The sequence below is a fragment of the Pan paniscus genome, chromosome 15 (assembly GCF_029289425.2).
Source record: "Pan paniscus chromosome 15, NHGRI_mPanPan1-v2.0_pri, whole genome shotgun sequence".
In the NCBI taxonomy this organism is placed as follows: Eukaryota; Metazoa; Chordata; class Mammalia; order Primates; family Hominidae; genus Pan; species Pan paniscus.
Genome location: NC_073264.2, coordinates 21787847 through 21815586, shown reverse-complemented (window position 1 = coordinate 21815586; position 27740 = coordinate 21787847). Strand labels below are relative to the sequence as shown.

The window sequence follows — 27740 nt, the reverse complement described above, 5'->3', positions numbered from 1 at the left end:
ATGGTGGTTTTTATGAGCCATCCCAAGTGTAGTATTTATTAAGATAGTGCATTAAAATAATAAAATTAATCATAGAAAATTATTGCAAAGTTTGGAAAAGATTGAGTAAAGTAGCTATTGTACTGCATGGCTTTCGAAATTTCAAACAACACAGGTGTGCACTTCTTAAACTCTTTTCTTTATGGAGTATTATAATCTTAGTATACATAAGTAGGAAGACATGAAACAAGAATATAGAAATTTAGCTGAGGACATTTTGTTTCCAGGATCTGGGAAAGAAAGAAGTTTATGAACTCACAAGTGATTGTAGAGCATCTCTGTGGAAATGGTTAAGTCGGTTTGAACCACAGCCCTTCGGGGGCAGAAAAGCCTCCAGAGCGCCAGATGTCGCTGTGATTCCGCGGTGAGAGAGGGCGTGCGTCTCTGTGGTTATAAAGTTGGGGGTGGAGTGGCCGGGAGATGATGGCTGATGAAGAGGAAGAAGTCAAGCCGATCTTGCAGAAATTGCAGGTGGGGCCGTAGATTAAATTCTGTATGTGTTTTTGTTACTCCGAATGAAGCAGGGAGTCCAGTTTATGTACTGCCCGTGAATTCCCCGGCACACACGCGAAGCTTCGTGCGTCTGTGTGGTTACTATAACAACCCTCGAGGGTGCAGCCGCAGCCAGCCAGGGAGCCTGGTTGGAACCTCCTGCTGCCGACCTGACTGCGGTTAATTTCAGTCCTGTATGGAAGAAGATTTGTTGCTCCTAACTGTTCATGTACATTTTTAGAGAGGACGTTGTTTTCTCGATTCATCCATAGCGAATAGCATATACATGTGTGTGGCAGATCTGCATGAACTACTATCACATGTTGTTTTGATCCCTACAAAAGCCATTTAACACCTTTCTGCTTTGAATTTGGCAACAATCGCGCTAATGACCTGCACTGCAAGTGTCCTGGTTACTCCCCTTAGGATTTCAGTTTTGATTTCTTTCAACCTGTGTAATTCCACTTTGGGGTCCGATGCAGAGGGGTCCAGACTCCACGTAGTCCACAGGTGACTGTGCTTCTGAGTAAGACTAGTCTTTTGGACTTGGTAGGGAGGCGTTAACTAGTTGCTTGGCTCTTTGCCTTTAAGAACCCACGATTTTCCTTAAACCTCAGGAACTCAGTTCTTCGTTCTAAGGCAGCCTGTAACTTAAATATTAGAACTATGACAGGCTTGTAACTTGCCTAAAGGTGTTTAACGCACACATTTAAATATTGGTGACATTTCTTTGTTCTTGAGTACATTAAAATAGTAACACTTTTTAGAGTGTTCCAGCTGATTTGGATTAACTTCATTTTATTCCCTAATTGTGACTGGCTGAAATCAGAGATTCTCAATTCTGGTTCTATATTAGAAACATTATTTGTGTATGTATGTTTGTATATGCACAGAAAAAAATCTGAAAAGGTATACAAATCAGTGGTTATCACTGAGGTTGTTTGGGGTAATTTTGTACTTTCTGTTTTTTACATGTATCTATTTGAATTTTAACAACTTACATGTATTGATTTTGCCATGAAAAAATAAGTTTCTAAAAACATTCAGTCCAGAGGAAAACAAAACCAAACAATAAAACCAAACAACTTCTTGAATGTTTGGTTTAACAACTAAAACCAATCAATAAGCCCCTCTCTAAAACTCTTAATTTGCAGCCATGTTGATTGCAGGACAAAAGGAAATTGGTTGTAATTTTTTATGAGAATTGTCTTTTCCTAGGTTCATTTGTGGTAAATGTCCTAAGCAGCTTGGGAGAGGATACTTCCGTTATCTTGGGGTGGGGTCGGTGCAGGAATGGAATAAAGGAGTGAAGTAGAGAAGAGGAAAAGGATTAGATAATGGTGTTGCTGTTCATGGAGATGGTGGTAAACTTTGATTTCATTGTTAAAGACATTTTAGTGTAAAAAGAATGTATAAATGGATATTTCTCAAAGTGTGTTTTACAGACAGTTTCATTACAGTCATCTGGGGTGCCTGTTAAAAATGTAGAATTTTGAGTTCTGCTAAACTGTTAAAATCAGAGTCTCTGCAGGCTGGGTCTTGGATATAATACAATAAAATTTGCAGAGGGTGCTAGTCTGTTCCCTTCATTCTGGATAGGATTTTAAATTAAGTATAGCACATATGTATTTGTTAGAACAGGGATAGTTAGTTAATTCAATCAAGTGTAGTGAATTAGAGCCTATCATGTCCCAAGTCCCGTTCTGGTGCTCAGGTGTAGCTCGAAACAAAACAGATTAAAGGCCTTTCCATCCTGGAGCTTACATTTCAGTGGTGGAGGCAGACAATAGACAATTAATGATAGGCCACATGATTTTAAATAAGTATGAAGAAAAATAAGAGTATGATATAACAGTAGAGGAGAGAAGGAAGGGATTCATTTGGGTTGAGTAATTAGGGAAAACCTTTCTGGAATTGATATTTGACCTAAGATCTAAATGATGATGAGGAATAAGTTATGCAGAGATCTGGAGAAAGTGTCCAGGCATAAGGTCTTCCAGGTGGGCTGAGCTTGATGGGTTTGAGAAACTGCATGAAGGCAACTCTGGCTTGAGTATTGTAGGAGAGAGAATGGTGAGAAGTGAAGTTTGTGTCAGGATGGGTGGTGGTAGGTCAGCTCATACAGTCTTCTAGGTCATGATAAGGACTTGGATTTTATTCTGTCTGCAACGGGAAACTATTTGAAGGTTTGTGATATGATGTACGTTTTTTATAAGATCACTCCCACTACAGTGAGGAGAATGGGAGAGAACAGAAACAAGATGACTGGTTAAGAAGCTCTTGCAGTCCAGGCAAGTAATGAAGCTGATGTAATCCAGGAATGGTCATAGTGGGACGGAGACAGGTGGATGAATTCAGGATGTGTTGTGAAGATTGTTGATTACACTCGATGGGAAGTGATTATATATTTCTGCTGCTCTCTATTTAGTTTCAGGAAAGAATAGGGTATCTGTTATCCGAAATGCTTAGGACTCGAAGTTTTTTGGATTTTGGATTTTTTTGAATTTTGGAATATCTGCATATACATAATGAGATAACTTGGGGATGGGACCCAAATCTAAATATGAAACTTGGTGGCTTATGCCTGTAGTCCCAGCACTTTGGGAGGCTGAGGTGGGAGCATTGCTTGAAATCAGGAGTTTGAGACCAGCCTGGGCAACCTACGAGACTCTTTTTTTTTTTTTTTTTTTTTTTTTTTTGAGACGGAGTCTTGCTCTGTTGCCAGGCTGGAGGGCAGTGGCGTGATCTTGGCTCACTGCAACCTCTGCCTCCCAGGTTCAAGCGATTCTCCTGCCTCAGCCTCCCGAGTAGGTGGGACTACAGGTGTGCGCCACCATGCCTGGCTAATTTTTGTATTTTTAGTAGAGACCGGGTTTCACCATGTTGGCCAGGATGGTTTCGATCTCTTCATGATCCGTCTGCCTTGGACTACGAAAGTGCTGGGATTACAGGCATGAGCCACTACGCCTGGTGACCCTGTCTTTTAAAAAAGAAAAAAAAAATTGTTTCATTTACACTTTATACACATAGGCTGAAAGTAATTTGATACAATATTTTTAATAATTTTGTGCCTGAAACAACGTTTTGACCGCATTTTGACTGTGTGTCAGGTGTGGAATTTTCTACTTGTGGTGTCAGCGTTTCAAAAGTTTCAGATTTTGGAGGATTTCAGATTTTTGGATTAGGGATGCTTGACCTGTAGTAGAAAAGCTTTGCCTGGTATGACAGGAAGACTCAGATGCATTTAAGAGGAAAGAGAATATTTATTTGTAAAAAATCCAAGACAGCCAGAAGATGACTTGACAAAAAAATCAAACTAAACAAAACCACAATAAGCATTTAAAAGAACAAAATGCTGCAAAAATACCAAAGTTACCAAGTTCAAATTGGTATGTTTGTGGTGGAAAACAATGACTCTCTAACATGTTTATTATATTCACAAAGGTTGTATTGTATTTTCAGATCTCAGCGTATGAAAAATCAGGGATAAAATGGTTTTAGTTGAGAAGTCCAACTTTAAGGGTAAATTTCAAAGTGTTATTCTTTGAGGACCAGGACCATATAGAATGATCTTACAGACTTTTGGTTTATCTTAAGTTGCAGTGTTTCCCTCCTCATGACTGTGGTATGTGAAATGCTTAGTCATATTAGAAGCCCTGCTGAGGCAGGGAGAGAAAATGGTCATCACAATACAGACACTGGCATGGGACAACATGGGACCATGAGAGCTGGCCTGGGGTACTGGCTGCTTTTCCTCATGATTTGTGGCATTTTAGTAAACCTGTCCACCTGCCTATTGTGCCATTCATAGGTGAGAAAGAGAATTGGTATTTCTAGACCAAGAGCTGGTATGGCTAGCCAATTTCAAGTTTCCCTGTCCAGTGATCTTTCCACTTAATGGTTCCATTGTCATACTTTTTAGGAACTCGTGGATCAGCTCTACTCATTTCGAGACTGCTATTTCGAGACACATAGTGTTGAGGATGCTGGGAGGAAGCAACAGGATGTGCGGAAGGAGATGGAGAAAACCCTACAGCAGATGGAAGAAGTAGTGGGTATGAGCCCTAGAGATTGTACAACCCCCATCCTTCAGTGAAATGTGATTGACCTTTGCTCCCTCCTCATTGACTCTTTGGTATCCTATCTGTTACTGCTATAGGGTAGTACAACGTAATATTACTTCTCAGGGCCCCCGTGCAACCTTTCATTCCCTAAGCCACTTTTCCTAAAATTTGATTATAGCAAATGGCATGAAATGAAAGAGCATACTTACTTGAACTATTGCAGTAATCTGACTTTCTGCCTCTAATTTCTTTTACTTTCAAATCCACTTATATAATACCATGGCCATGGCTATCCTTCTAAATCATTACTTGATGCATTTAACCTTATCCTCTCATCTGCCTTTTTGCTCAGGTATCTTTAAAGATTCCTGCTATTGACTAGCTGAAGTCTAACCCCCTTAACCTGGTATTTAAGTGTCCATTGTTTTACTCTGTTTTCTAACCTTATCTCTGACTAATTACTTGCAGAGGAACTTTCTGTTTCATCCAGGTTGAACTGTCTATTCTCCCATGAACATGGCCACATGTACTTCTGATTCTGTGTCTTTGTTTATATCATTTTCTAACCTGGAGGGTCTTTTCTTCTCTCTCTCTGTTTTGTTTTAATGATAACTATTTGTCCTGACTCATCTTCTCTTCACTTGTTAAAGTCCATTCATTGGGCTAATGCCATATGCTCTTTTTCATGGTTTTAATTTTCCATGTTTATGCTTTGTCTTCTCCACTAGATTGTAAACGCCTCTAGGAAAGTTAGCAACCGAGCTGATCCTTGTCGATAGGGGCCCAAGAAACAGATGGCAGAAGGTCTAGAAATAGTGCTTTCTTTGTTGCCTAATTAGCTAACATACACTCTGCCTATGGTGAGCTTTCAATAAATGGTTTATTGATAAATATTTTCCCCAACTCTTTTTATTCCTAAAACTGACGTGTAGTTATTTTTTGAGAGAAAGTGCCCTGGTCTTTAACTTGTTTTTTCCCACTTTATCTTTTTTTCTTCCTCTTAGGTTCTGTCCAGGGCAAGGCACAAGTTCTGATGCTAACTGGGAAAGCACTAAATGTGACTCCTGACTATAGCCCTAAGGCTGAGGAGCTTCTGTCAAAGGCTGTGAAGCTGGAGCCCGAGCTGGTGGAAGCCTGGAACCAGCTGGGTGAGGTGTACTGGAAAAAAGGGGATGTTGCAGCTGCCCACACCTGCTTCTCAGGAGCCCTCACCCATGTGAGCTGCCCCCTATCCCTTTGGAAAGCACAGATGGGAAGGATGAATTTCTTTGGTTCTATGAGTTTCCCTAGGACATGAGTACCAGAGTAGAACTGAAATTGAACTAGGACAGAATCAGGAGGGAGGAAAGGTCAGAGAGCAGACCTGAATGAGGAAAATAGAGGCAGGGGCCTGGGAAAGGAAGATGATGATGGGATCAGGTTCAGGGGGAGAAAGGAAGTGAAGAAAAGCTAGCAGCTAAGCTGATCCTTGTAGATGGGGGTTGAAGATACAGATGGCAGCAAGAATTTAGATGAAAAAATTAGGGCTGGGTGTGGTAGCTTACACCTGTAATCCTAGCACTTTGAGAGGCCGAGGCAGGAGGATCACTTGAGCTCAGGAGTTTGAGACCAGCCTAGGCAACATGGTGAGACCTTGTCTCTAAAAAAAAAAAAAAAAATATATATATATATATATATATATATATATAAAATATATATAAAATATATATATAATATATAAAAAAAATATATATAATATATATTATATATATATATATATATATGGACCAGACATAGTGACTCATGCCTGTAATCCCAGCACTTTGGGAGGCCAAAGTGGGGAGATCATTTGAGGTCAGGAGTTCGAGACCAGCCTGGCCAACATGGTGAAACCCTGCCTCTACCAAAAAATACAAAAATTAGATGGGCATGGTTGTATGTGCCTGTAATCCCAGTTACTCAGGAGGCCAAGGCACAAGAATCACTTGAACCCAGGAGGTGGAGGTTGCTGTGAGCTGAGATCGTGCCTCTGCACTCCATCCTGGGCGACAGAGTGAGACCCTGTCACAAAAAGAAAAATATGGCCAGGCCTGGTGGCTCACACCTGTAATCCCGTGCTTTGGGAGGCTGAGGCAGGCAGATCACTTGAGGTCAGGAGTTCAAGACCAGCCTGGCCAACATGGTGAAACTCAGTCTCTACTAAAAATACAAAAATTAGCCGGCATGGTGGTGCATACCTGTAGTCCCAGCTACTTGGGAAGCTGAGGCAGGAGAAAGACTTAACTCGGGAGGCAAAGGTTGCAGTGAGCCGAGATCGCGCCATTGCACTTCAGCCTGGGTGACAGAGCAAGACTCCACCTCAAACAAAACCAAACAAAAAAATTAAAAAGGTAAAAAATTAGATTTAGAAGATTGAGTTCAGAATAGATCTGGAAAGGGGAGGTAGAATCAGGAAGACTGAGTATGTGCCCTTTCTATTTGCAGTGCAGGAACAAAGTCTCCTTGCAAAACCTGTCAATGGTGCTTCGTCAGCTGCGGACTGACACTGAAGATGAACATTCTCACCATGTCATGGACAGTGTCCGACAGGCTAAGTTGGCTGTTCAGATGGATGTCCATGATGGCCGCTCCTGGTGTGAGTGCTCTCAAAAGATCTCCAACAGGTTTCTAGAGCAGATGTTTTCAATCACAGCAACATTTGCAGTCCATCTTTTGAGTGTGATTCTGAGGTTTAAGCCAGAGAGGGCATCTTTGTTTTGAAGACACACGAAAGACATTTTGGGGAACTACTTTTCTAGGAACTCTTCGATCTTTTGATCCTAGTTTTCACGTAAGCAAGGCAGGGCTTTTGTACAGTCTGTTCAAATTTCAGTCTGGTGTCCTTGGTGCTCTATCCTAGTGGAGTTTTGGGTATACTAAGTATCGTGTCATTCCTGGTTTGGATTTCTTGTGGGACCTTTCAAATATACTTTCAAGAATGATCAAAATAAGTCATATCTTGAACTTGGACTCTGAGATGATTTGTCACTGTGTTTCTCTTTCAGATATTCTTGGGAATTCATATCTTTCCCTTTACTTCTCTACTGGCCAGAACCCTAAGATCTCCCAGCAAGCCCTCAGTGCCTATGCCCAAGCAGTAAGTACTTATGGTCACCAGGCCAGATGAATAGGCAACAACAGAAGCAAGAGCATTGTTCAGTCTTCCTTGTGGCCCTTTAGCAAGCATCATGGGCAGTGGCAGTGTTTGCTGGCATCTCATTTTTGTGATTTTGCAAAGATGTGTCTGTAGAGATGACTGACTTCTTATAACTTGAGTGTTAGGAACCACTTGCATCGTGTCGCATTGGTGCTGGATAGCTTCTTGACCTGTCTAGGTTTCTTACACACATGTATAACCAAATGACAGAGCTGCCTCAACATGTTCATCTTTTTTAATGGGAAAAAAGTCTATTAAAATAATGCTTATTAATATTTTTGTACATTCATTTTAAAGAACAATGAAAACTTATACTTCAGTGTAAATTAAGTGCTATCCCCAAATTAACCGTTAGGTAATATTATGGCTCTGGATTTCCCATGGGCTAAAAGAGAAAACAGTGTGTAGCTTGTTCTGTGTCATTTCCTAGGAATTAAGTGAATTAGGTTATTTAGGTTTTCAAGAAATTTATTTAGGTTTTCAAGCATTTTTATGTTGATAGGCATTTGCATAGGGCTTTCCCTCAGACTTTGAGTGCCTTTTTTCTCATTATTAGAATTGGCTTCTGACTTCACATTGGTCCTCTGAGCACTTTTTATTTAGCTCTCATATTTACCTTTCTTCTTTTGCTTCTCTTGATATAGAGAATTGCTTTTTAACTTATCATTACTTATTCTGCTCCCTGTGGTAGAATAAAGAACACAGTTACTGTATGTTCATGTTTGCAATTCAGGGACTGCCCTTTTAAATTTGTTTTTCTCCGCCTCCTGCCACCCTCCCCACAACTCTACCTTTGACTTTAAACTGCCCTTTTTCAATCACGGAACTTTTAGAGCAATTATATTTTACTCTAATTTCTTAATTTGGTGAATGTTTACATTTTAAAGAATAGTGTGGTATATTCCTTCAACATTTTATATTTGGCTTCTGCTAAATAGTCACTTTTTAATCTTTTTTTTTTTTTTGAGACGGAGTCTCATTCTGCCACCCAGGCTGGAGTGCAGTGGCACGATCTCGGCTCACTGCAACCTCCGTCTCCCAGGTTCAAGTGAGTCTCCTGCCTCAGTCTCTCAAGTAGCTGGTATTACAGGCACGTGCCACACCATGCCCGCCTAATTTTTGTATTTTTAGTAGAGGCGGGGTTTCACCATGTTGGCCAGGCTGGTCTTGAACTCTTGACCTCAGGTGATCCATCCGCCTCGGTCTCCCAAAGTGTTGGGATTACAAGTGTGAGCCACCGTGCCTGGTCATCTCTTTTTAATCTGAAGTTTTTCGCCCAGACCTGCATTTGTAAACATATCTGAACCAACCATTTAAACAATTTTAATTCATGTTGTTTGTGCTTTTACAATGCGCCAGGAAGAGAATTAAAAAAATATAATAAGCATAGTCATGAACATAGCTAGCAGTTGCTTCACAGCACATGTCTACACTGTCTTGTGGTGTCTGGCCATCTATTTTATCTGTTTAAAAAAAATTCTTTTCCTGGCCATCTATTTTAGTTAGAGTCTGAATTTGGTTTTCTATCTGTGTTTTAAGGGAACTTGGATGTAGAAACATGATTCCGCCTGTGTCTGGAGCTAGGTTTATGGGCAGAGGAAATGCATTAAATGAACACCATTTCTATCCTAGCCTTTCTTCATTTGTTACCAGCACTTCACTATTTAAATTTTTAAAAATCAAAATGATTTCACCTATTTCATTCATTTATTTATTTTTTTTGAGATGAAGTCTCACTCTGTCACCCAGGCTCGAGTGCAGTGGTGCGATCTCGGCTCACTGCAACCTCCACCTCCCATGTTAAAACAATTCTGCCTCAGCCTCCTGAGTAGCTGGAATTACAGGTGCATGCCACCATGCCTAGCTAAGTTTTGTATTTTTAGTAGAGACAGTGTTTCACCAGGTTGGCCAGTCTGGTCTTGAGCTCCTGACCTCAGGTGATCCGCCGGCCTTGGCTTTCCAAAGTGCTGGGATTACAGGCGTGAGCCACTGTGCCCGGCCCACATATTTCATTTACATAAAGATTTATTCTATCTTAATACTACTACATGGATAAATTATAATAATATTTTAAAGTCTCACACATACAAAAACACTTATATCCCTAAGGTTTTGGGACTAAGATATCCACACTGTTATATGGTAACTGCTTCTGTGGTATAAATACCATTTTGGCAAGGAAGAAACTTCCATTTCTCTAGAAAGAGGAGGCGTAGGACATGTTGGGCATGTCAGTCCTTAACATTGAGACAGGATCCACTGATAATGTTTTCATCCCATTATAGGAGAAAGTTGACAGAAAAGCTTCTAGCAATCCTGACCTTCATCTGAACAGGGCGACGGTAAGACCTTTGGGGTGTAGTCATCTGAGGGTCAAATAAATAAGACACCTATGTCTTAGCTTGTGAGGATAACTGAGTTTGCATAGGGACAAGATTGGGTACAGACTGTGAGAGGAAAGCCGTGCTATTTCTATAAATAGCTAGCTCGGTTTGGCTTCAGTATCTGGTGTAGTCACTGGAGGGAAAGGAGAAGGGGCTGAGGAGGTGGAAGAATATGTAGAGAATGGGGGGATCTTTTAGAAGACTTCTGAAATGTTAAGTAAATATAAAGGTCAAGTGAGCCAATATATACAACTTAACTATTTTAGAGTTTGGAAATTAGCTTCTTTGAAATGATTCCATCTTTGGGGTTGTGATCATCTTGGCTAGGAAGAAGGATGTAAGGTGTTACCAGCTCTTCAGGCTGTTTGTTGCAGCACAGGAAAATAACCAGGAAGGAAAACAGTTTATTTCTCTAGATTCCTAGCCCATGGTGCCATTCCCTCGGGATAGTTTGTCTGGATATACTTATAATTGGGATACACTTCTTGTACAGTTGCATAAATATGAAGAGAGTTATGGGGAGGCCCTGGAGGGCTTCTCTCGGGCTGCAGCCCTGGACCCTGCCTGGCCAGAGCCCCGGCAACGAGAGCAACAACTTCTGGAATTCCTGGATAGATTAACCAGCCTCCTTGAGAGTAAGGTAAAAATGTCTGAAGGGCTGAATTCTACTTTTTTTTTTTTTTTATTTTGTCGTGGGTCAATAAAATAAGAATAAATAGGTTTAGGAGGTAGAGACCCTATAGAAGTGGGTGGGAGGGAAGGATTAGAATCTCAAGGAAGGCGACTAGTTTCCAGCTTCTTACCTATTTCCCCTTCTTTGCAGGGAAAGGTGAAGACCAAAAAGCTGCAGAGCATGCTGGGAAGCTTGCGCCCAGCCCATCTAGGCCCTTGCAGTGATGGGCACTATCAGTCAGCCTCTGGGCAGAAAGTGACCCTGGAGCTCAAGCCACTGAGTACGCTTCAGCCTGGGGTGAACAGCGGTGCCGTCATCCTGGGAAAGGTGGTATTTAGCCTCACCACAGAGGAGAAAGTCCCCTTGTGAGTTTCTCTTGGATTTCCCCCGTTTTACCCTTTTGAACTAATTGCTCTCACTTCCTGTTCTTTCCCTGGCAGTTGAGGAGATTGTCAGTGGTCACAGATTTGTGACTTCTGATTTCCTTCTGTGACTATCCCATGGGCAGATATTGTCTGGGTGATGTTTAACCATCTTTTGATCAGAGGCTTTTGTAGATTCTGTCACTGCCCATTTTGTATCCCTGAGTTTGGTGCTATGTGGATTCCTATATCCATAGTTGAAATTTGGCAGGACATATTTTTTTATAAGACAGAAACCTCAAAATTCTTCTGTCCCTTTGCATTTTCATGATCATAGAAGTTGAAGGAGGACAAATTTCTTAGTCCTGTTTGTACTTAGGTATACTTAGTTCTGAAAAGTGAGCTTTGAGTTATAATTTAAAGTCTGGTTGGGAGATTGTCTTAGATGTCATTCAACTAATATTTATTGAGTGTGTAGTATATGTGTCGTAGGGAGTGAGAAAAAAGAAATGTAAAGGACCCAGGTGCAGGTGCTTCTAGCAGCAGAGGAAATGAATTAAGAATATTTGTTTAGAAAATTTTTGGATCTTGAAAAGTTAGGGTTTAGTGAATGCCACCACTCCTTGGTCCTTCACTCACTTCCTAATCCCTGGTTGACCGGTTTCCCCTTTCTCTTTTCTACTGAAATTGTTATTTTCCTAGGATCACCATTGTCTTTCTAGGCACTGGATCCAGCAACTTCTATTGCATGGTTCCAAAACATTCTGACTTATTTCTCACTATTGCTTTTCACATCCTTTCTGTTCATCTAAACAGAAATATTCACAATTCCCATTATATGCCCAAGCTTTCTCCATGGCATTTTCTAGGGGTTTGTGTGTTTGACGAGTTGAAGGGCAAAAAGATAGTTGAGAACAGTTTAGTTTACTAGAGCAAATCCTAGAGCTGAGAAGAATTAGAAAGGGATATAGACAAAGGTAGGTTTTGGAGGACCTTGAGAACAAATAGATATTTTGCCACTCCTTGGTTTCTCTTTTTCTGCCTAACTTTTAAATCTTAGGTTTCCAGGACTCTATTTTTGTTTTTTTCCTTTTTTCTCTTTATATCAGGATGGCCTATAGTTGCCAACTTTGATCACTTATCAGTGGTTGCCTGACATACTGTGTAGAAGGATTCTGAGGCTTTGACTGGATTCATCAGGAGAGTGCTTTGCTTGATTGCAATATTTCCTGTGAATTCAGGCGTGTCACGTGATGGCATGAGTGTGATTCTTCTCCATCCTGTCTATAGATCATCTTGCCCTGTGATGTCATATAAACCCAAGGCTTTGGCAGCCTCCTATATGCTTACAGATATATCTCCAGCCCAAGCTTCATTTCCAAGTGTTGGATTCCTATAACCAGCTGCCTCTGGGTTCCAATAAGAAATCTCTAACTCAGTATTTCAGTATTACTCACCTAAATCTTTCTCTGTAAACCTGTTTCTCCTCCCTGGATTCCTTGTGAATGAATGGTATCACCTCTCAGTCACTTGATTAAGACTTTTGGAAGAATAGGCTTCTCCATTCTCCAAAAAGATTTGCCTTTTTTGTCCTATAGACTTGACTTCTCTGTGTTTACCACCTTAATTCACCCCCTTATCACTTCTCCAGATAGGTCTCCCTGTTTCTCTGGTTTCCTCCAGTGTTCCACAGTGCTGCCAGAGAAATGTTTCTTAGATGTAAATCTGACCATTGCTACTTCTTATTTAAGATCCCTTACTGGTACTATATGTAGCTTTTGGGATAAAGTGTGAACTACTTAGGTTAGCATACAAAGTCCTTCATGATTTGCTCCCTGCTTCTCTTTCCATTATCTTCTGTCTCTTTCCCACCAGTGCCTTTTGTTTCAACCATGGAACAATTTTGTTGGTTTTAGAACAGCTGTTTTCATGCCTCTGTGTCTTATATACGGTTACTCTGCCTGGATAATCTCTAGCTTCTTCTTGACAGCTAACATCCTCTTCTGCCCCCAACATTTTGTTTTAAAAATTTTCAAACATATAGCTAAGTTGAAAGAATTTTACATTGAACATTTGTGTTCTCAACCACTTATATTCTACCATTAATATTTTATTTTACTTAGCTTATTACATATCAGTCTGTTTATCCTGCTATCAGAGTAAATTGCAGAGATCAATATACTTTACATACTTTAGCATGCAGTCATTAACTGAGTTCAGTATTTGTTTCAATTTTTTCTTTTTATGTAAAATTTACATACAATGAAATGTACAATTTTAAGTGTACATTTCATAGCTTTTAACAAATGGAAAATATCTGTATAACCCAAATAGAGATCATTACCACCATTCTGGGAAGTTCCCTCATGTTGCCTCCAAGTCAAAATCTCTGTTCCTATCCCCTCAGAGGTTTTTAACATTTTTACCGAGGATTAATTTTTCTTTTTTAACCCAGCTGGTTTTTTACCCTTTAAGATTCACTTTGAGCGTCACCTCTTCCAGGAAATCTTCCCTGCTTTCCAATTTTGATTTAGATATTTGTCCTCTGGGCTCCCACAGCCCAATCTGTGGCTTCATTGAATTCAGCACAAGGGAAAAGCTATTCTAGCACCCATCACACTGTGCTGTAAGTGATGACTTCATTGTCTGACTCCTGCTAGACTATAGGTCATTCATAGCTGGATTGGTATCTTATTGCTAAACACAATGCTTGGCACATATGTAATGTTCAGTGAAAGTTTGTGGAGTTAAACTACACAGACAGTGATGGTTAGAGGCTTTGGTTAAGAGTATGATAGTTAAATTGATAGACCAGGAATAATGTTACAACTGTAACATGTTGGTCTAGTTCATCATTAATATTTGTTGAATGGCTTCAGTGTGCTTTGTCCTAAGTTCTTAGCAAAGTGACTGATGAGTTTCAGAAAAATGAAGACTCAGATATATAAAGTGGAAGATGGTACGTCTCATAGGTTTTCTGAGTAACTGAGAAAAAGCATTTGTTTATTTTGTTAGTATTTTATTTTTAAAGTTTAATTAAGTTAAATTTTATATTTTATTTTAATTACCTGTCACTGACTTTAAGTCCAGTATTTTGCTAGTATTTTTAAACCACTGTTTGTGCTCTTCTTTCCTACCCACATACCTTTTTGTTTTCCTCTCTCCTAATCTGTCTTGTCTTGGTAGTACATTTGGCCTGGTAGATTCAGATGGACCTTGCTATGCAGTGATGGTGTACAATATAGTGCAGAGCTGGGGAGTGCTCATTGGAGACTCTGTAGCCATTCCTGAGCCCAACCTGCGGCTTCACCGAATTCAGCACAAAGGAAAGGTGAGCAATGGCTAGGATTCTCTTACAACTCGTAGGCTCTAAAAGTAGAACCAAGCCTATCTTTTTATAAAAGATATAGAAATAATTATATGTGAGTATGTGTGTAGGCTATGTGTATATATATTTGTGTGTATATGTTTTATTTATATATATATGTATTTTTTTACTAAAAAGGTAAACTGATAAGCAGAAAAATAAAAAAATGCAGTGAAATATTATCACTCAGGTATTACTGCCTTGTAACTGTTACTGTTAACAGTTTGGTGTATATACCTGAATTTTCTTTTCACAAATATATACACATATATCTATATTTTAAATCGTGAGTGGGATATTATATGCAAATGTTTGTGAATGTTTCCTATGTTTTTACATATTTCACTACATTGAGTAGACACGGGGTGATGAAGATGGTAATGATAGTTAACATTTATTTAACACTTAATTGAGTGCTAGACACTGTGCTAAGAGTTTTTATTACCTGTCTTGCCCCATTCAATTCTTACAAAAACCTTATGAATGTAGATATTTAACTACTGTTTAACCATTTAGATCAGAGGTTGGCAAAGCCCATTGACCAAATCTGGCTCGCTGCTTGTGTTGATTAATAATGGTTTCTAGGCTGGGCATGGTGGCTCATGCGTAAAATCCCAGCACTTTGGAAGGCCAAGGTGGGAGGATCACTTGAGCCCAGGAGTTTAAGACCAGCCTGGGCAACATAGTGAGACCCCGTCTCTACAAAAAAATGTTAAAAAACTTCGCCAGGTGTGGTAGCACATGCCTGTAGTCCCAGCTACTAAGGAGGCTGAAGTGAGAGAACCACTTTATCTCAGGAGTTTGAGGCTGCAGTAAGCCATTATTGTCCCATTGCACGCCAGCCTGGGTGATAGAGAAAGTCTGCCTCAAAGAAAAAAAAGAGTATTGTTTCTGTGTTGTTAAATGAAAAAAATTGACAGAAGCATAATATTTTGTGATATGTGAAAATTACAGGAAATTCAGATTTCAGTGTCCACAAATAAAGCTTTATTGGAACACAGCCACACTCATTTGCTTACTATTGTCTGTGGCTGTTTTTGCACTATAGTGTCAGAGGTGACTTGTTCTGTAACAGAGACCATATGACCTACAAAGCCTAAAATATTTACTATCTGGCCCTTTGCAGAAATACTTTGATGACCTCAGATCTAAATTAGTACTTTTATAATAGAAAAAAAATTAGAAACACAGTGAGGATTTTTGTATCTTTGCTTGTATCTATGATTAGTTCCTTAAATGAATTTCTAATGTAGACTCCTGGGTCCAAAGGGTATGCAGAATTCTGAGGCTTTTGATACATATTGCCAAATAATTCTTTGGAAAATTGTACTAGTTAGTTGTCACTACCAACAGTGGATGTAAATAAGTGTTTCTCTGTAGTTTTTTTCTCAACTCTGGTTGGAAACCTTTGAAAAGTTATTTTCTAATTTTACATGGAAAATATAGCATGAATATTAATTTATATTTCTTGTATAAATTGCCATTTTTTGTGTCACTTGTCGATATTTCTGTGAAGACTTAAAAAAAATTGGTTTATGAGAACTTTTAAATTTACTTTACTTGGACTTAAAAGAGCCTGCCTCTCATTGCCATATTTTTTGGATGAAGACTATTTAACATGTTTTACAACTTAAAATACACTTAAACTGATACAGTGAGCTGATACCCTTTTTGTTATTAGGAAAACGGCTACATTCTGTTTCATGTTCTATTTCCTCCTCTTGATATAAAAAAGAAGTAACTTTAATTTGTATTTGGTGGATTAAATTAGGACCTTATAAACATTTGGACTGAGATTTTCTCAGGATTCCCACTGGCTCTGGCCGGCTGCTATGTGTATCTAGTTAATTATCAGGAAACACCGTGGGAAAAGGCAGATTCTATGAGAGTTGGTTGCATTCTTTTGTTAGGCAATGCCAGGAACCTGCCTTTTTTGGATCAAAGAGCTGTCTCATTCTTGTAGTGGCACTACATGACCTTACATGCTCCATGTTTTCCTTCTGAAGATTGAAAACTTTGGGAAATTTTCGTCCCCTTTGTTAGCTCAGTTTTGTCTGATGTGAGATGGAAGTAGAGGGGGTATACAACGGGGGAGGTGGTGCAGAAAGTTGCAAGTGGTGTATCCCCATGCTGGAGCTTTTTCCATCTTGGAATCTGTAGTGAACCTTTGTCTGTCTGTCTTTTCTAGGACTATTCCTTTTCCAGTGTTCGAGTGGAGACGCCCCTCCTGCTAGTGGTGAATGGGAAGCCTCAGGGATCCAGCAGCCAGGCTGTTGCCACAGTGGCATCGCGACCACAGTGTGAATGACCTTCTTTGACTTGCATGCTCAACAGGGAGTGGAGGAGAGGAGACAAGGCCCTGGACAGCCGGTCCAGCCACATCAGTGATTCAGCAGGGATGGGAGGAATGTTCTAAATGAAGACTTTCTCTTTCCCTGCCTGTATTACACTTCATATCTCTTCTCTCTCCTCTGTCCTCATCATGTTCCAGCTCTCTACAGGGCCACATACTCTTCTGGCATATCTCTCCTGTCTCTTCCACTGCTCTCTATGTTTTCAGCAAAGAGCATGGAATTGGTAGAAGTCTTGGGATGTTGCCATGGGACAGAGTCCCCAAGGTTCCTGTTGTTGCCTCCTTCGTAAGCCTCATATGTATATATCAGTTCAGTATTTATTGCTAAAGGAGGGGGCTTAATTTTGTAAAGGCTTTTATTTTTAGCAATTTTTATTTTTATTTTTGAAATTTAGGTCCTTCCTCTTCTTTGGGGCTGGAACAGAATTAAATTTGTTTGAAAACAAAACAAAACAAAACCACGTAGTTTGGCCTGCTTTATTCTCCCTAGGCTTGTATTCTTGGTTTTAGGATCACTTCAATTTATTGGAGTAATACCCCCATTTTTTTCTTTATACAAAGCAGTTTATTTCTCTCCCAGTTAAAAGAATTCCGACAATAGACAGCCCCAGGCAGGAATGGCAACTCCACAAAGTTGCTAGAGACCAGCTTTCTTCCATTTTCCCACTCTGTCATTCCCTAGGGGTGGTCTTCATTATGGTCCAAGATGACAGAGCAATACTGTTCTAATAGTGTTACTAGGCTGAAGGACCAGAGAGAGTTAGATAAATACTCAGTTTCTTTAGAGTCTAGTGACATGTTTTATAACAGTTTATCTTAATATCCTTGTGGTAAAATGGAGAAATGTGAGTGAGGATTAATAACCAATTGAATTGGCCTGGCACAGTGGCTCAGCCTGCAATCCCACCACTTTGGGAGTCCAAGGCGGGTGGATCACGAGGTCAGGAGTTCAAGATCAGCCTGGCCAAGATGGTGAAACTCCGTCTCTACTAAAAATAACAAAAATTAGCTGGGTGTGGTGGCAGGCACCTGTAATCACAGCTACTGGGGAGGCTGAGGCAGAGAATTGCTTGAACCTAGGAAGTGGAGGTTGCAGTGAGCCAATATCGCGCCACTGCACTCCAACCTGGGCGACAGAGCGAGACTCTGTCTCAAACAGCAACAACAACTGAATGGCTATAATACATTAATGTATACAGATGAATTGAGAAGTCTTCTAGTGAAATGACTCAGATCTTTGTTCTTGGTCCAGTCCTGTTCAGTTCTTGATCAGTGCCTTGAATATCATTGATGACTCATTAAATTTATAAAGAATGCAGAGGCCTCCTCAGAGAATGGATGATAGAAATGCATTGAGAGAAGTTTTATCTATCTATCTATCTATCTATCTATCTATCTATCTCTAAGTCATAAAGGCTGAGTCTAATAAGATAAAATTTTCAGTCCATTCTTTTGGTCCAAAAAGGCTAACATTCTCAGGTATAGCTTCAACATCATATATGAATATTACTAAGAATCTTAGTAGATAAGCTAAAGTCAGTATGAGTAACCAGTCTGATATAGTTTGCAAGAACACTCTTCGTGGACTGCACCAAAAAAACCTGTGGTAGCAAGAGACAGTTTTTATTAGAAGTACTGTCTGTTATACCACATATGGAGTCTTAAATTAGTTTTGGGTGTCATTTTGAGGCCTAGAGTCATAGAAGAGTGATTAGGAGCTTGTGGGATATAAAAATAACTTGAGAATTGGCTGAAAGCAACTAGGGAAGATGGGGGTAGTAGTATGTGTAAACATTTGAGGCAGTAGAGATGTGGGACCCAAATACTGTTCCCCTTTTACTCAAATTCTGAGATGAGTTGACATGTTCTGTGTAGGGCTAGAGAGTAGAAAAATGGCCAGTAGGTGGTAGCCACAGAGAAGCAGTGCGTACAAACAAGTAAGTATGCAAAATTTGTACATACGGTTTCAGGAATAACTAGAATACCCATAAAATATCCACCTGCCTTAAAAACTAGAACATCATTGATAACTTGGAAGCCCTTGCATACCTCTCCATGATCTCATTTGTCTTCACAGCTATATAAATCTCATTGTATGATTATACCATAATTTATTCATCCTGTTGTTAAAGGATATTTGGGTTTCCAGTTTTTCTTTTTTTACTACCAAAGCACTACATTATTAATATTCTTGTATATGTCCTGATATGTAAGTGCAAAAGTTTCTTTTACAGCAATGGCTCTTGAAGAGTGGTTCCCAGACCAGCAGCATCAGCATCCCTTGGAACTTCTTTGAAATGCAAATTCTCAAGCCCCCTACCCAGACTTACTGAATTCAAAACTATGTGGGAAGAGCCCAGCAATCTGTGTTTAGCAAACCCTCCAGGTGATTCTGATGCACAGTAAAATTTGAGAACCACTGTTTAAGAGTATTGACATAGAATGGAATTGCTGGATCATAGAGTATATACATGTTCAACTTTTTTGAGAAGCACTAAACATTTCCAAAGTGCTTATATTAGTTTATGTCTCTACTATCAATAGATGAGTCACCCCAATGCTCCCCATCCTCTTCTGTGCTTGGTATTATCTTTTAGGTATTGCAAATACAGGAGATTTGAGTATTATTTCCTTGTGGCCTTAATTTGCATTTCTCTGATTATTAATGAGCTTGAGCATCTTTTCATATATTTAGAAGCCACTAATATTTTCTCTCGGTAAAATGCCTATTCGAGTCTTTGCACACTTCTGTATTTGGATGTCAAATTGATTTATATATTCCCTGTACTAATCGTTTGTCTGCATACAGTTTTATCCTGTTTTTTTTTATTCTATTGGGTCTTTTGCTGAACAGAAGTTCTTAATTTCAATGTCATTGAATTTATCCATCTTTTATGATAATGCTTTTTGTGTTTTAAGAGGTTCTTAGCTCTCCTAAAGTCATAAGGACATTTTCCCTCTATTGCTTTATGAAGTTATTTTGTCCTTTTCTTACAGTATGACTTTATTTTATGTTATGTACGGATATAATTTTTTTCATAATGAGTAAATAGCCCAGCACCTTTTATTAAAGAATCAATCCTTTCCCTACTGATCTTTAAAGCCCAGTCTGTCTTTTTCTTTTTTTGAAATTGTCTAGCTTTTTAATTTTTACCAACCAGATGATTATAAAATATCACATAGTAGGCATAAATTACATTTCTTTGTCCATTCCTGTTTCTTTTTCTATGAAATCTCTGTTTTCTTTTGTCCAATTTTTATTGGGTTGTCTTCTTATTGATTCCTTACATGTTCTGGATACTAATCCATTATAAATTATGTTTTTCAAATATATTTATCCAAATCGCAGCTTGCTTTTTCATTTTCTTAATGCTCTCTCTTTTTTTTAATTATTATTATACTTTAAGTTTTAGGGTACATGTGCACAACATGCAGGTTTGTTACATATGTATACATGTGCCATGTTGGTGTGCTGCACCCATTAACTCGTCATTTAGCATTAGGTATATCTCCTAATGCTATCCCTCCCCCCTCCCCCCACCCCACAACAGTCCCCCGAGTGTGATATTCCCCTTCCTGTGTCCATGTGTTCTCATTGTTCAATTCCCACCTATGAGTGAGAAAATGTGGTGTTTGGTTTTTTGTCCTTGCGATAGTTTGCTGAGAATGATGGTTTCCAGCTTCATCCATGTCCCTACAAAGGACATGAACTCATCATTTTTATGGATGCATAGTATTCCATGGTGTATATGTGCCACATTTTCTTAATCCAGTCTATCATTGTTGGACATTTGGGTTGGTTCCAAGTCTTTGCTATTACGAACAGTGCCGCAATAAACATATGTGTGCATGTGTCTTTATAGCAGCATGATTTATAATCCTTTGGGTATATACCTAGTAATGGGATGGCTGGGTCAAATGGTATTTCTAGTTCTAGATCCCTGAGGAATCACCACACTGACTTCCACAATGGTTGAACTAGTTTACAGTCCCACCAACAGTGTAAAAGTGTTCCTATTTCTCCACATCCTCTCCAGCACCTGTTGTTTCCTGACTTTTTAATGATGGCCATTCTAACTGGTGTGAGATGGTATCTCATTGTGGTTTTGATTTGCATTCTCTGATGGCCAGTGATGATGGGCATTTTTTCATGTGTTTTTTTGGCTGCATAAATGTCTTCTTTTAAGAAGTGTCTGTTCATATCCTTTGCCCACTTTTTGATGGGGTTGTTTTTTTTTCTTGTAAATTTGTTTGAGTTCATTGTAGATTCTGGATATTAGCCCTTTGTCAGATGAGTAGGTTGCAAAAATTTTCTCCCATTCTGTAGGTTGCCTGATCACTCTGATGGTAGTTTCTTTTGCTGTGCAGAAGCTCTTTAGTTTAATTAGATCCCATTTGTCAATTTTGTCTTTTGTTGCCATTGCTTTTTGTGTTTTAGACATGAAGTCCTTGCCCATGCCTATGTCCTGAATGGTATTGCCTAGATTTTCTTCTAGGGTTTTTATGGTTTTAGTTCTAATATGTAAGTCTTTAATCCATCTTGAGTTAATTTTTTGTATAAGGTGTAAGGAAGGGATCCAGTTTCAGCTTTCTCCATATGGCTAGCCAGTTTTCCCAGCACCATTTATTAAATAGGGAATTGTTTCCCCATTTCTTGTTTTTGTCGGGTTTGTCAAAGATCAGATAGTTGTAGATATGCGGCATTATTTCTGAGGGCTCTGTTCTGTTCCATTGGTCTATATCTCTGTTTTGGTACCAGTACCGTGCTGTTTTGGTTACTGTAGCCTTGTAGTATAGTTTGAAGTCAGGTAGCATGATGCCTCCATCTTTGTTCTTTTGGCTTAGGATTGACTTGGCGATGCGGGCTCTTTTTTGGTTCCATATGAACTTTAAAGTAGTTTTTTCCAATTCCATGAAGAAAGTCATTGGTATCTTGATGGGGATGGCATTGAATCTATAAATTACCTTGAGCAGTATGGCCATTTTCACGATATTGATTCTTCCTACCCATGAGCATGGAATGTTCTTCTATTTGTTTGTATCCTCTTTTATTTCATTGAGCAGTGGTTTGTAGTTCTCCTTGAAGAGGTCCTTCATATCCCTGGTAAGTTGGATTCCTAGGTATTTTATTCTCTTTGAAGCAATTGTGAATGGGAGTTCACTCATGATTTGGCTCTCTGTTTGTTATTGGTGTATAAGAATGCTTGTGATTTTTGCACATTGATTTTGTATCCTGAGACTTTGCTGAAGTTGCTTATCAGCTTAAGGAGATTTTGGGCTGAGACAATGGGGTTTTCTAGATAAACAATCATGTCATCTGCAAACCGGGACAATTTGACTTCCTCTTTTCCTAATTGAATGCCCTTTATTTCCTTCTTCTGCCTGATTTCCCTGACCAGAACTTCCAACACTATGTTGAATAGGAGTGGTGAGAGAGGGCATCCCTGTCTTGTGCCAGTTTTCAAAGGGAATGCTTCCAGTTTTTGTCCATTCAGTATGATATTGGCTGTGGGTTTGTCATAGATAGCTCTTATTATTTTGAGATACGTCCCGTCGACACCTAATTTATTGAGAGTTTTTAGCATGAAGGTTGTTGAATTTTGTCAAAGGCCTTTTCTGCATCTATTGAGATAATCATGTGGTTTTTGTCTTTGGTTCTGTTTATATGCTGGATTACATTTTTTGATTTGTGTGTGTTGAACCAGCCTTGCATCCCATGGATGAAGCCCACTTGATCATGGTGGATAAACTTTTTGATGTGTTGCTGGATTCAGTTTGCCAGTTTTTTATTGAGGATTTTTGCATCAATGTTCATCAAGGATATTGGTCTAAAATTCTCTTTTTTTTGTTGTGTCTCTGCCAGACTTTGGTATCAGGATGATGCTGGCCTCATAAAATGAGTTAGGGAGGATTCCCTCTTTTTCTATTGATTGGAATAGTTTCAGAAGGAATGGTGCCAACTCCTCCTTGTACCTCTGGTAGAATTCAGCTGTGAATACATCTGGTCCTGGACTTTTTTTGGTTGTTAAGCTATTGATTATTGCCACAATTTCAGAGCCTGTTATTGGTCTATTCAGAGATTCAACTTCTTCCGGGTTTAGTCTTGGGAGAGTGTATGTGTTGAGGAATTTATCCATTTCTTCTAGATGTTCTAGTTTATTTGTGTAGAGATGTTTATAGTATTCTCTGATGGTAGTTTGTATTTCTGTGGGATCAGTGGTGATATCCCCTTTGTCATTTTTTATTGCATCTATTTGATTCTTCCCTCTTTTCTGCTTTATTAGTCTTGCTAGCGGTCTATCAATTTTGTTGATCTTTTCAAAAAACCAGCTACTGGATTCATTGGTTTTTGGAAGGGTTTTTTGTGTCTCTATTTCCTTCAGTTCTGCTCTGATCTTAGTTATTTCTTGCCTTCTGCTAGCTGTTGAATGTGTTTGCTCTTGCTTCTCTATTTCTTTTAATTGTGATGTTAGGGTGTCAATTTTAGATCTTTCCTGCTTTCTCTTGTGGGCATTTAGTGCTATAAATTTCCCTCTACACACTGCTTTGAATGTGTCCCAGAGATTCTGGTATGTTGTGTCTTTGTTCTCGTTGGTTTCAAAGAACATCTTTATTTCTGCCTTCATTTCATTATGTACCCAGTAGTCATTCAGGAGCAGGTTGTTCAGTTTCCATGTAGTTGAGCCGTTTTGAGTGAGTTTCTTAATCCTGAGGTCTAGTTTGATTGCACTGTGGTCTGAGAGACAGTTTGTTATAATTTCTGTTCTTTTACATTTGCTGAGGAGAGCTTTACTTCCAACTATGTGGCCAATTTTGGAACAGGTGTGGTGTGGTGGTGAAAAGAATGTATATTCTGTTGATTTGGGGTGGAGAGTTCTGTAGATGTCTATTTGGTCCGCTTGGTGCAGAGCTGAGTTCAATTCCTGGGTATCCTTGTTAACTGTCTCATTGATCTGTCTAATGTTGACAGTGTGGTGTTAAAGTCTCCCATTATTATTGTGTGGGAGTCTAAGTGTCTTTGTAGGTCACTAAGGACTTGCTTTATGAATCTGGGTACTCCTGAATTGGGTGCATATATATTTAGGATAGTTAGCTCTTCTTGTTGAATTGATCCCTTTACCATTATGTAATGGCCTTCTTTGTCTCTTTTGATCTTTGTTAGTTTAAAGTCTGTTTTATCAGAGACTAGGATTGCAACCCCTGCCTTTTTTTTGTTTTCCATTTGCTTGGTAGATCTTCCTCCATCCCTTTATTTTGAGTCTATGTGTGTCTCTGCACGTGAGATGGGTCTCCTGAATACAGCACACTGATGGGTCTTGACCCTTTATCCAATTTGCCAGTCTGTGCCTTTTAATGGGAGCATTTAGCCCATTTACATTTAAGGTTAGTATTGTTATGTGTGAATTTGATCCTGTCATTATGATGTTAGCTGGTTATTTTGCTCGTTAGTTGATGTAGTTTCTTCCTAGCCTTGATGGTCTTTATAATTTGGCATGTTTTTGCAGTGGCTGGTATTGGTTGTTCCTTTCCATGTTTAGTGCTTCCTTCAGGAGCTCTTTTAGGGCAGGCCTGGTGGTGACAAAATCTCTTAGCATTTGCTTGTCTGTAAAGTATTTTATTTCTCCTTCACTTATGAAGCTTAGTTTGGCTGGATATGAAATTGTGGGTTGAAAATTCTTTTCTTTAAGAATGTTGAATATCGGTCTCCACTCTCTTCTGGCTTGTAGAATTTCTGCCGAGAGATCAGCTGTTAGTCTGATGGGCTTCCCTTTGTGGGCAACCCGGTCTTTCTCTCTGGCTGCCCTTAACATTTTTTCCTTCATTTCAACTTTAGTGAATCTGAGAATTATGTGTCTTGGAGTTGCTCTTCTCGAGGAGTATCTTTGTGGTGTTCTCTGTTTTTCCTGAATTTGAATGTTGGCCTTCCTTGCTAGATTGGGGAAGTTCTCCTGGATAATATCCTGCAGAGTGTTTTCCAACTTGGTTCTGTTCTCCCCATCACTTTCAGGTACACCAGTCAGATGTAGATTTGGTCTTTTCACATAGTCCCATATTTCTTGGAGGCTTTGTTCGTTTCTTTTTATTATTTGTTCTCTAAACTTCTTTTCATGCTTCATTTAATTCATTTCGTCTTCCATCACTGATACCCTTTCTTCCAGTTGATCGCATCGGTTACTGAGGCTTGCGCATTCGTCACGTAGTTCTTGTGCTGTGGTTTTCAGCTCCATCAGCTCCTTTAAGGACTTCTCTGCATTGGTTATTCTAGTTATCCATTCATCTAATTTTTTTTCAAAGTTTTTAACTTCTTTGTCATTGGTTCGAACTTCCTCCTTTAGCTTGGAGTAGTTTGATCTTCTGAAGCCTTCTTCTCTCAACTCGTCAAAGTCATTCTCCATCCAGCTTTGTTCCGTTGCTGTTGAGGAGCTGCGTTCCTTTGGAGGAGGAGAGGTGCTCTGATTTTTAGAGTTTCCGGTTTTTCTGCTCTGTTTTTTCCCCATCTTTGTGGTTTTATCTACCTTTGGTCTTTGATAATGGTGACATACAGATGGGTTTTTGGTGTGGATGTCCTTTCTGTTTGTTAGTTTTCCTTCTAACAGTCAGGACCCTCAGCTGCAGGTCTGTTGGAGTTTACTGGAGGTCCACTCCAGACCCTGTTTGCCTGGGTATCAGCAGCAGTGGCTGCAGAACAGCGGATATTGGTGAACCGCAAATGCTACTGCCTGATCGTTACTCTGGAAGTTTTGTCTCAGAGGAGTACCCGGCCGTGTGATGTGTCAGTCCGCCCCTACTGGGGGGTGCCTCCCAGTTAGGCTACTCGGGGGTCAGGGACCCACTTGAGGAGGCAGTCTGCCCGTTCTCAGATCTCAAGCTGCCTGCTGGGAGAACCACTACTCTCTTCAAAGCTGTCAGACAGGGACATTTAAGTCTGCAGAGGTTATTGCTGTCTTTTGTTTGTCTGTGCCCTGCCCCCAGAGGTGGAGCCTACAGAGGCAGGCAGGCCTCCTTGAGCTGTGGTGGGCTCCACCCAGTTCGAGCTTCCCGGCCACTTTGTTTACCTAGTCAAGCCTGAGCAATGGCAGGCGCCCCTCCCCCAGCCTGGCTGCCGCCTTGCAGTTTGATCTCAGACTTCTGTGCTAGCAATGAGTGAGGCTCCGTGGGCATAGGACTCTCCGAGCCCAGTGTGAGATATAATCTCCTGGTGTGCCGTTTGATAAGCCCATTGGAAAAGTGCAGTATTAGGGTGGGAGCAACCCGATTTTCCTGTTGCCATCTGTCACCCCTTTCTTTGACTAGAAAAGGGAATTCCCTGACCCTTTGCGCTTCCTGGGTGAGGCGATGCCTCGCCCTGCTTCGGCTCATGCACGCTGTGCTGCACCCACTGTCCTGCACCCACTGTCCAGCACTCCTAGTGAGATGAACCCAGTACCTCAATTGGAAATGCAGAAATCACCCATCTTCTGCGTCGCTCACACTGGGAGCTATAGACTGGAGCTGTTCCTATTCGGCCATCTTGGCTCCGCCCCACCCAGTCTGTCTTACACTGACTTTCCATCTCTCTCTCTCTCTCTCCCTATCTTTCTGTCCATCCATCCATCCATCCATCCATCCATCCATCCATCCACACTGATCTTTAAAGCCCAGACTGTCTTAATCAACTTTTCATATGTATCTCTGTTCTTGAGTTCTCTATTCTTTTTTTTTTTTTTTTTTTGAGACAGAGTCTCACTCTGTCACCCAGGCTGGAGTGCAGTAGTGCAATCATAGCTCACTGCAGCCTTGACCTCCCAGGATCAAGCAATCCTCTCACCTCAACCTCCCAACTTGTTGGGACTACAGGTGTGTGCCACTATCCCTGGCTAATTTTTTTAAAATATATTTTTTGTAGAGATAGGGTCTCGCCATGTTGCTCAGGCTGGTCTGGAACTCCTGAGCTCAAGTGATCCTCCCGACTTGGCCTCCCACAGTGTTGGGATTACAAGCATGAGCCACCACGCCTGGTCCTCTATTCTGATCTGTTCTGCTCTGTTTATTTTTATGCCAGTACTATATTGCCTTATAGTTTTATAAAAAGTCAGTATCTTTGGGAGGCCGAGGTGGGTGGATCACCTGAGGTCGGAAGTTCGAGACCAGCCTGACCAACATGGAGAAACCCCGTCTCTACTAAAAATACAAAATTAGGCTTGGTGGCACACGCCTGTAATCCCAGCTACTCAGGAGGCTGAGGTAGGAGAATCCGTTGGACCCAGGAGGCGGAGGTTGTGGTGAGCTGAGATTGTGCCATTGTACTCCAGCCTAGGCAACAAAGAGTGAAACTCCGGCTCAAAAAAAAAAAAAAAAAAAAGTATCTAATCAGACAAGTTATTTTATATTGTTCTTCACAAGTGTCCCATTTACAGTTTAAAATCAGCTTGTAACTTTTCATGAAAAATTCCAGGGACTTTAGTTGGGACTGCATTGAATTTACAGATAAGTTTAGGAAGAATAGGCATCCTTCATAATGTTGAGTCTTACCATTTTCTTTATGTAAGTCAGTCTTCTTCATTGTCTCTTTTTTTTTGTGACTACGTAATTTTACTATTTCTGTAGTAGTTGCCAAATGGTGATATTCTAATTTCATTCTAATTTCTACATTTACTAACTGCAATCAGACTCACCCATTTTTAAAATCCCAGCTCTGCTCCTTGAGCTGTACAATCTTAGGGTACCATTAGGAAAGAAAAAAATGGTCAGCTCAGAATTTTGTTTCCAGTGAAAATGTGTATCTTTCCCTTGCTCTTTCTTTTCTCTCTTCCTGTCTGTTATTTCCTTCCCTCTGCTTTTGGCCACAGAG

The 27740-nt window shown here is 40.0% G+C and overlaps 1 protein-coding gene across 1 annotated transcript; it reads left to right on the top strand.

Moving 5' to 3' along the window:
- The first annotated feature begins 402 nt into the window (after window positions 1-402).
- On the top strand, window positions 403-20257 carry TTC5 (tetratricopeptide repeat domain 5). Its single transcript, XM_003811718.6, has 10 exons — window positions 403-510; window positions 4454-4586; window positions 5600-5811; window positions 7059-7209; window positions 7619-7710; window positions 10056-10112; window positions 10648-10794; window positions 10978-11192; window positions 14376-14520; window positions 16745-20257. Exons 1-10 carry the CDS (start codon window positions 460-462, stop codon window positions 16862-16864), a joined length of 1323 nt encoding a protein of 440 aa, XP_003811766.2. The 5' UTR covers window positions 403-459; the 3' UTR covers window positions 16865-20257.
- Window positions 20258-27740: the final 7483 nt, after the last annotated feature.